This window comes from Brassica oleracea, chromosome C9 (assembly GCF_000695525.1).
Source record: "Brassica oleracea var. oleracea cultivar TO1000 chromosome C9, BOL, whole genome shotgun sequence".
Classification (NCBI taxonomy): domain Eukaryota; kingdom Viridiplantae; phylum Streptophyta; class Magnoliopsida; order Brassicales; family Brassicaceae; genus Brassica; species Brassica oleracea.
Window position 1 is genome coordinate 17,155,860 of NC_027756.1, and position 9,812 is coordinate 17,165,671.

Consider the following 9,812-nt stretch of genomic DNA (forward strand, 5'->3'; position numbering starts at 1 on the left):
TATTATTTTTGGTGAAAACGTGTTTAAGTTGTTTTACCAAACTGATTTTGTTGTAAGCATTCTCAAGCCAAGCAAGTTAACTTCATTTCATACCCTCGGGTTAGAGATTACGGAATAATTTGATTATTTGCTATCAAGTGGTTGTTTGATTATAGTACTTATAACTTGCGTTTTAAGGATTCAATTGGAGTTTAGGGTTTAAGAAAATATATGATAAAGGGGATGATGTGGTAAAAGGTTATGGTGTAAATAGATAAGTGATTTTGGGATTTAGGGATTTGATTTTCGGGGTTTCAGATATACTCCTAGTAAATTCGTCATAATAGAAAACACACGGGTCTGGTAGATTCCTCGTAATACATGTGTCCTTGTAAATTCGTTGTAATTCTTTCTTTGTAAATTCGTTGTAATGCTTTCCTTGTAAGATTTCCTTGTAAAGTCGTCGTAAAGTTTTCCTTGTAAGTTCGTCGTAAATATTCCTTGTAAATTCGTTGTAATTCTATAAATGCGGACCTGGTAGATTCCTCGTAACACTAAAAACGCGGGCCTGGTAGATTCTTCGTAAAATTACGACGACTTTACGAGGAGTGTTGTTTTCCTATATAAACTCGAAACACATTCCTCCTTCATTCATCTCAAACCACTCCTCTCCTTCTCTCAAAGGTATGTTGTTTTTAATATTAATTTAGGTTTAGGTGGTTAGTTTAGGTGGTTAGTTTAGGTAATTAGTTTAGGTGATTAGTTTAGTTAATTAGATTAGGTGGTTAGTTTAGGTGGTAATTTTAGGTAACAAAACTATATTCAAATATTAGGTTGAGGCATTTAAACGACTGATTAGATATTTTTTTAAAAAAATTAAATATATTTTATTTTCTTATAATTTTATGTAATTAATTATATTAATATGTTACTTTTTTCAAGGTGACTCCTAAAAAGATGGAACTGGCGGTATGAATAAGCTTCATCAATGAAGCCACAAGGACGACTTCATCCTACTCTTTGAGACGGAACCCATAGATGAAGACTCTCCAGGAAGAAACACCTCCAACAACTACTTCGACGGCGTCCTTCCTTAGAGCATGTGCAATGGTGATACTGTCTCAAGAGTCCTTAGGATTAGAATAATATTTTTTTTTTTGAATTGTTAAGGATCATAATCAGAAATATGTGTGCAATGGTGATACTCGATTTGGAATCCTTAGGAATAAATAAATAATTTTTTTTTTTAAAAAAGTGAAATTAAAATTTTTATTTATTATTCATGATTCAATAAAAAGATACAAGACTTATTAATATTCATCACCAAATTTGTTCCAAATATGCTCAATTAGATCCGTTTTCAAATGTTCATGTATACGAGTATCCCGAACATCATTCCGAATGGGAAATATGTTGTTGAGATTTGTAGGCATGTTGGCTTCCACCCGTGAACTTCTGGTTACGTCCCCTTCTTCAAAATCAGATATATCAAATTGTGTACCGTATCCATCCCGTACATTTTCGACTATCATATTGTGTAGTATGATACATGCTCTCATAATCTTGCTTATCTTTGCTTTGTCCAATGTTTTTACCGGGTTCTTCACAATCGCAAATCGGGCTTGCAATACTCCAAAAGCCCGCTCCACATCTTTTCGGGTTGCTTCTTGAACTTTGGCAAATAACTCTTGTTTAGAACATTGAGAGAGTGTGATAGATTGGATAAATGTTGACCATTTTGGATATATACCGTCAGTGAGGTAGTACGCCGACTTATACATGTGTCCGTTGACCATGTACCTTACCCTGGGAGCTCGACCTTCTATAATGTCGTCAAAAACAGGAGACCGTTCGAGGACATTAATATCGTTTAAGGTACCTGGAGGACAAAAAAAAGCGTGTCATATCCAAAGGTCTTGCGAAGCCACAGTCTCTAAGACAATTGTCGGTTTTCCTGATCCACGTGTATACTGTCCTTTCCAAGCGCTCGGGCAATTTTTCCATTCCCAATGCATACAGTCAATGCTCCCGATCATCCTCGAAAACCCGCGTTGCTCTCCAATATCGAGTAGTCGTTGAAGATCCTCTGGGGTGGGTCGTCGTAGATACTCTTTTCCAAATAACTCTATAATTCCGTCAGTGAAATTATGTAAACACGAAAGGGCCGTGGTCTCAGCAAGTCGGAGATATTCGTCGACCGTGTCAGCCGCAGAGCCATAAGCAAGGGTTGCGAACCGGCTCGCCAACAGAGAAACTACTCTGTCCTTCATCCGCGTAAAGAGCAGCCTCTGCTTCAAGAAGGTACGTCATGTCGAACTCATCTGACGAAGACGGCTGGCTGTACGAATAGTCTTGTCCCATGATTGGTTAAACCTGAAAGAAAACCAAGATTTTTAGTAACGAAGATGATATAAACAACAACAACCACAGATCTTTAGAAACGAGCACGGATTGAACAAACCGTAAGCAAACATGAATCACATATAAACCGTAAGCTAACACAAATAAGAACATCAAAGAAGATTGTAATTGAACGAGAATATCCGCAAATCGTTTCAAAACAAAATAGATTGAAAACCCTAAATCGAGTGAAAACCCCAAATCGATTGAAACCCTAATTTTAAAAGACAAATCGATTGAATCTTCACAACCTAACCCTAATTTGAGGAGAAAACAACAAAGAAAACAAAATCTCAACGCATAAATCTACAAAATCACCCTACGATTTACCTTCTTCTCGGGATGGATCGAATCGCCTTTGATATCGCCTTCACTCGAGACATTTCTTTTTTCCTCGCCTTTGGTCGAAAATGAATAATTTTTTTTTATACGTACGAATGACAAAGCCGACGGACGAACCAAAACGTGCCTCGTCTCTAAGGATCAACTCCGTTAAATCCTTATTCCGATAACCATCGGATTATTTCGGTTAAATAATATTTCTTTATTCCGATAACCATCGGATTAGGCGCTAAGGATCCATTAAGGATCAGCGTTGCGGCTGGTCTTAGCTTTTTATTTTTCAATTTTTTTTGTTTTCTATTATTAATTTGTATATTATTTTATGAAATTTATATATTTTTTTAAAAAAATATTTTAATTTTCAATATTTTATTTTACAATTTATATATTTTGATTTTGAATATTTCATAACAATATAATAATATGACAATGAGATGTAAATTTCTTATAATGTTTACAAGGAGTTTACAAGGAAGCTCTTGTAAAATCCTCGTAATCTTTACGAAAAATTTACTAGGAAATACTTGTTAATTCCTCGTAAATATTACAAGGACTTTACATTAAAAAACTTGTAAATTCGTCGTAAATTGTACAAGTACTTAAAGACGACTTTACAAAAAAACTATACGAATTTTTTACGATGAAGCGTAACTACGAAACTACGACGAAATACTCTCTTTCGCTTTTACAACGAATTTATTTCGTCGTAAATGTTACATGGAAGTTACGACGAATCTTGCATTACGACGGGCGTTTTACAACGAAACGCTATTCCTTGTTAATTCGTTGTAACCTTTCTATTACAACGAATTAAACGAATTCGTTGACCTCTGTAATAAATATGTTTTTCTTGTAGTGGTTCTTTGCTTGTTTTGTAATTTGAAAATCATAATAACATTCATTTTGTTCTAACTTGCTGTATCGCAGAACCGTAGTGTAGCTTTGGTATTAGTGGATTCAATCTCTGCGGTTTTTATTAAAAGTTAAAACCTGATCACATCAGTATTTTATATAATTTAATTATTTTTATTTACATTTTCAATTATTTATACAATATCATATAGTTTGCTTTGCGTAACGCATCTTATGGTATTTATCATTTTAATGAAATATATAACTGTAAACTGTTGTCATAAAGCTTCTAATAATTATGCTAACTCTTTCTCAAAAAAAAAAAGAAAATTTTAAATGAACCTATCTGAATAAATAGTTAAATTTTATAGTTTGATTTAATAAAAATATTTTTGGATAAGTGAATTTATATGAAAAGAAAAGTTGATAGTAATGATTTTTTTCTTTTGTGAAACAAATTTCTTTTATTGTGCTAATATGAATACTTTACATGGATAGAAAACTCTAATGATATGTAAGATTTGTGTAAATGTATATTTATTGTTCTTCTAAATTTCAAAATGTTTCCAATAACACTGTCTACATATTAAATATATTTATATACAAGTATAACTGCGCATACATCGTAAACCTGTGATATGAAACCAGTGTGACAAAAAAGCAAAGAACCAAAATTACCGTGTCCTTTAAAAGAAGATGGATATGATCAATAATGGGCCACCATTTGTTATCTCTATCAGCTAATCTCTATTTTCTTCAACACAATCCTCGTCATTATCATCATCACATAAACGACGGAGGAGGCAGTTTCCAGAAATTCCATGTGTTAAAGTCCTCCTGTTTGTAAAAATTTCATCAAAAATCCGCAAGTAAGCAAAACTAAACTTAGAAGTATATAGTATACCCGTTCTGAGGAGGTGGTCGTAGCTGGGAACATTCCATTGACAAGAGCATGAAGATTTGTGTATGACCTTGTATCCACCCTACGATTCACAGCTACTTGCCCCTGCAAGATTACAATCGTTTCAGTGCCAATTTACGCGTTTGCGTTTACATTTGAAATTTCTTTTGCATTTTGGAAAAGAGAAAACAGAACATTTTCAGTGTTTCCTACACAATACGTCAACAAAGCCTAAATGAAAACGCCAAACGCAAACTTACAGACTGTAAGTTGAGCAAAACACTTTGAAGTCATTGTTTAATTTGAAAGACAAAACTAACGCAAACAAGCAATAGAGAGATGGAGACCTAAGGCATAACTTGTTCCACAAAACGTTGCTAAGTAATGTGTTTAAGATTTTAAGGATGGGTACCTTGGGGTTAATAGTGAAGATCTTTCCCCGGGGGATTCCGACTTCAAGGTAGCTTATCTCATCCGTATTTCTGTTTCCAAAACCAGCATAGAATGGGTTGTGTTCAGGAGGAAACAACGCTCGTATCTCCTGTTCAAAAGAGTAAGAAAAACAGTTATATAGCTGTTCACAGGACATAAAGAGTTTCAAGAGATAGAAACCGCACAAAACTAACTAACCGCCAAGCAAGAAATCTTGAATTCATGAGGTGCTCTTCTAATTACTGTAGGGAAAGAAACAAAACATCAGAAAGTCAATGTTTTTTGATAATCTGAGGAGTAAACAGATTCTACCTTCACGATACAAAGAAGGAAAGACGCCATCAGGAGATATAACAACAGGCCCATCCGGCAATGCTTTCCCATCCTGGCATTTGCTAGCTTTATGATTAACAAAGTTGGCTAGATTCTCGATTTTATGAATGCGTTTTGTCTGGTTTTACCTGCTTGAGATTAACTAGAAACTGTCTTGTGATTGAGGCCTGAGAAATCGCTCGTGCACTTAAAAACATCAACTGATATCCGTTTTCCTGTGGAAATGTTAAGGAAGAGAAAATGAATCTTTTGCTTCCATTTGTAACAGTAAGAACCAGAAAAGCACATAGAACATACCTTAACAGCAGAAAACAAGTGTGTAACACCTGTTTGCGACCAATCTATTCCAACCAAAGGCATAAACTGGCCTAAGACATCCGATCTATCAAACATAGAGAAAATTAGAAAAAGAACTAGAAACATAATAGAAAACCAAAGGTGAATCCTCTACCTTGTGATGGTACCATCTACATCTGAGATAACTATCCGAGCATTCCATTTCCATAAGTAAATCCTCGCGTCTACCTGTCAAATTAATGAGTTTGTAAACACCAAGTGGGAACTCTCCATAGTTACATGCCGTAGTAAAAAGGATAAAAAACCCACAATATTGGTGGAGAAAGTGAAATTCACAGTATTCATTCCTTCTTTCAGGTCTAGAGAAGCCAATTGTTCAGAAGTTGGAGCTAATGCCCTGACCATCTTTTTAACTGGTCTTGGCAGCGGCTTCTCTTGTTGTTTCTCCTCAGGTTCACCAGCGTCTTTAGAAGAAACTTCATTATCGTTCTTTGATTTTCTCAGAGAGAAAGGCCAAAGCTTCCAGCTTCCACCCTCCGGAGTTGATGATGCATCACCAGGTTTCTCATTCTGGTCAACAGCTATCATCCCCTTGGGCTCAAATACTTGGGCAGTCCCAAATGAAACCACTCCTAAGATAATAGGAGCTGCTGCTTCCCATGGAAAATAGCAGCCACCAATCTTCAATATTAGCTTATCATTCTCCAACACTGATGGACCCAAAGCAGCAAACGTTTCCATATCCAGTTTTTCTGAATTGAAGGCTTGAGAAGCCGCTTCTGCTCCCATTCTTTCACGTAATAAGTGCTTGCAGAAAGAGAGCTCCACTGAGAATGGAGCAAAACGTTAAGGCTATATCATTTGAGGAAAAAATATAAACGTAAAATAAGTAATATTTCCTTACCCACATCAGGATTAGCGATAACATGTGTGAACGCCTTAATGTTTGGGCTACTCTCAGCAACGCTTTCTGCATCTAAACTCCTCGAGGACGACACATCTTCTCTCAAATCCCACTTGGAAGTATTGGAACATGGGTCAAATGACTGGCTCATAGGCTGACAAGGACTGGCATCCATATCATCACTGTCGTGAAGCCGCATAATCGGTAATGATTCAACCAACCGCTCAACCTCTTCTCCAGAGACATCATTTTTCCTCTCTATGTCAACCGCCTCTGACAAGACCTTTGAGTTCGCAGGACTGATCTCTTTCCCATCAACTTTGACTGTATGAGGAGAGTTTGACCCTCCAGAACAACTCTCAGCAGGTTTACAATCGTCAAGATCGCAAAAGGAAAATTGTTCCTCTTCCATCTCTGGCTGCAGGACACTTGTTGACTGAGACTCTCCCGTGGTGGTTTTACTCTCATCTTGAACAAGAGAGCCAGTACTGCTCCCTTCTTGAGAAGTGCCAATGCTCCATAAATCCACTTGGTCAGCAGCTACATTCTCCACAGATTCAGGAACACTTAACATTTCTTGCGTAGAATCCTAACGAAGATACAATTCATACAACGACATCAGTCCCATACATTCCAAAATGAGATTAAATAAAGGACTAACCTGTGCTAGAGGCTCGGCTGATTCCAAACAGACGTCTACTTCCCCACTCCCTTCACTAGCAATAGAGAACACAGTACTAGTCGACCCATTATCAACAAGAATAGCATTCTCTTCACAGTAATCATCCACATTGTTACTCTCACGAAAGTCCTGCTCTTTCTCATCAAGATACCGCAACGTAGGAGACGCAACAAGAGGAGTCTCCAATATCAAATCGCTATCCACCATCTTCTCCTCGCTTCCAACAACACCATCCTCCACCTTACTCTCCCTAACCGATCTACCACCAAACACAAACCCTAGAATCCCAGGCTTACTAGGACAATCATAGTTACAGCTCTTAGACTTGAACGGCAACTTAACCTTATCATCATCATCGTCAGCACCATCACCATCACCTTCGTCGCCGGAAGATAAATTGTAAACCTCGGCCGTCTCGGAGTCTCCGATGACGTCATCGGATTCTCTGAGGAAATAGGCTTGGCCTGTGTGAGCCAAGTACATGTTGAAACTCGATTCGACGCCATTGACCTCGATCTTGATGAGGTTGCGTTTGTTCTTCAAAACCCCTTGGAATTTGCCGAATCGGACGTACCAGGGGGAGGATTTGAACGAGCCGTCGGGCTGCTGGACGACGATGATGTCGATCGCGCCGCCGAAGGGGTGGAACGGACCTGAGACCGTGCCTACGCCTCGGTAGATGTAGCTCCCGATCCTACCCACGGCGTTCATTTTCTGTGAATTGAGAAAAGTCAATTCGGTTATTCTGAAGATTGGAGACTCGATGGATGATCAACCATCGTCCTGCGGAGAAAGAAACGAAATTCAAATGGCTAAAGGAAGAGGAGGTTGACGGGGCAAAAGGGCTTCTTTCGTCGTTTCCTAGTGATCCACTTTTTCTCAATTCTCAATTTTCGTCTACTCTTTGAATAATCTTTTTTAAAATAATCATTATTTTTTAAATTTTACAAACTTACAAATGTTCACCAAATATCAATTTCTATTGTTTTAATATGAAGCATTAAATTAAAAAAAGTCTTAATATTTTTTTAATATCATTTCCTACAGTATAATGTTAACATTATTTACTACTTTATTAGTAGTATAGACTAATATCAATCAAATTTTAGTAGTTTTTATTTTTTTACCAAAAAGAAAAAGAAAACTTAGTTTTTTGGTTTAATTTTAATTTTATTCAATTGCTATATCATAAATGTTTTCATGTTTTAAACATATCAATGTTGACACTTTGACTAGTTCATATAACTTAGTACGTAAAGTTAACTAGTCTCATTAATTTATGGCATAGTAACTTTTGGTAATTTTGATACTTTAGATTATGGAGAGTTTGGATAATTTTCACACAGAGATTTTTTTTTTTATTAATCTTGATACTTTTAAATATTTTCATATACATTCTAGTAATTCAAATAGTGTTTACCAAGTTTTTCAGTTTACCTTCCATGTGTTGCGAAATGTTCGTTTTTTTTTTAAACTAGTGTTGCTGAAATGTTTCGATCTTGACTTGTTATGGCCGTCGGCCCTGCGCCATGATCTGCACAGTCCATCAGTCCGACTCTCCGTCCCAGACAGCACCCTGGTAACTCTTTTGGTGCCTCCATGCTTCGTATCGCCATAGAGTCTAACTTCGAAGAGTTTTCAAGCGCATGCATGTTATTTTTTTTAATTTTAATTTTTTGAATTACCAAGAGGTTCGGCCGACGCCCTAATCCCCTCAGATCCAAAATCACAACATGCAATATGAGTTTCATCCTGCCGGTCACTCGAACCGGGGCCCTCTGATAAATTGTCATAGCCGGCCATGTTATGTTTACCCTATTAATAAGATACACAAGTTGCATTTCAAAACTTCATCTCTCAAGTCTTCTAGTAACAATTTACGGTTGTTGAAACACTCAAATCATCTTATTGGCGAAAAGCCATGACTGAAGAGATTAATTTTCGAATTAAAAATCACACTTGGAATCTCACTAACTTTTTTCATTCTTTCAAAGTTGTAGGTTGCCGCTGGATTTTTACCATCACACACAGAGCGGATGCTTCTATTGAATAATAAAAGACTCGTTCGGTTATCAAAGATTACATTCGAGTACCGGGGACTGATTACCAAGACACATTAAGCCATCTTGTCGAGTTTGCTACCATACACATTGTATTCAGTATCGCCACACAATGGTCTATGAGACAGTTAGATGTCCCAACGGCATCATGCAAGGCCATTTACCGGATGAGGCCGCCATGATCTGTTAAGATTGATACCTATATACTCTGTAATCAACCTCAACGTCTTACTGGTATTTAAAGCTTCCGCTTCTTCTAACAGCAAACTCTTCATTCCACTCAGAGTCTTTGCCTCTCTCAAACTCCACGTCAGCATTATCTCACTTCCTCCTTTGACCAGAACATGACCAAGCGTATCAGATTCATTGACACCGACAATCTAACAACAGTTTGTAAGCTTCGAAGGACCATTTATAAACTTACAAAAGTTCCATGGGAATGATACAATGAGCTCTATACATTCTAGCTCATAGTGGGGTTCACAAACTCTCTCGTGGATACATCTTTAGTTATCTACAACAAAGACAACATACTCTTATGCATTGTTGTTTTATGTTGCATAAGAGTATGTTGTCTTTGTAGATTTCTAAAGATGTATCGGCGAGAGAGTTTTTTTTTTTTTTTTTTTT

At 36.9% G+C, this 9,812-nt stretch overlaps 1 protein-coding gene across 1 annotated transcript; it reads right to left on the reverse strand.

Moving 5' to 3' along the window:
* Positions 1 to 4,103: 4,103 nt before the first annotated feature.
* On the reverse strand, positions 4,104 to 7,995 carry LOC106319175 (phosphatidate phosphatase PAH2-like). The gene is made up of 11 exons (XM_013757426.1): positions 7,102 to 7,995; positions 6,441 to 7,029; positions 5,846 to 6,363; positions 5,691 to 5,764; positions 5,537 to 5,621; positions 5,368 to 5,454; positions 5,219 to 5,291; positions 5,105 to 5,148; positions 4,887 to 5,015; positions 4,478 to 4,579; positions 4,104 to 4,410 (listed from the first exon to the last, which is right to left on the reverse strand). Exons 1-11 carry the CDS (start codon positions 7,831 to 7,833, stop codon positions 4,357 to 4,359), a joined length of 2,487 nt encoding a protein of 828 aa, XP_013612880.1. The 5' UTR covers positions 7,834 to 7,995; the 3' UTR covers positions 4,104 to 4,356.
* Positions 7,996 to 9,812: the final 1,817 nt, after the last annotated feature.

What these genes read in the sequence shown, in the direction of transcription:
- LOC106319175 (XM_013757426.1), bottom strand. Translation starts at nt 7,833, where the DNA reads ATGAACGCCGTGGGTAGGATCGGGAGCTACATCTACCGAGGCGTAGGC. An exon ending in TCAAGATTTCTTGCTTGGCG is followed by an intron (nt 5,016 to 5,104) that starts GTTAGTTAGTTT and finishes TCTTTTGAACAG; the next exon opens with GAGATACGAGCGTTGTTTCC. An exon ending in TCTTCACTATTAACCCCAAG is followed by an intron (nt 4,580 to 4,886) that starts GTACCCATCCTT and finishes GTAATCTTGCAG; the next exon opens with GGGCAAGTAGCTGTGAATCG.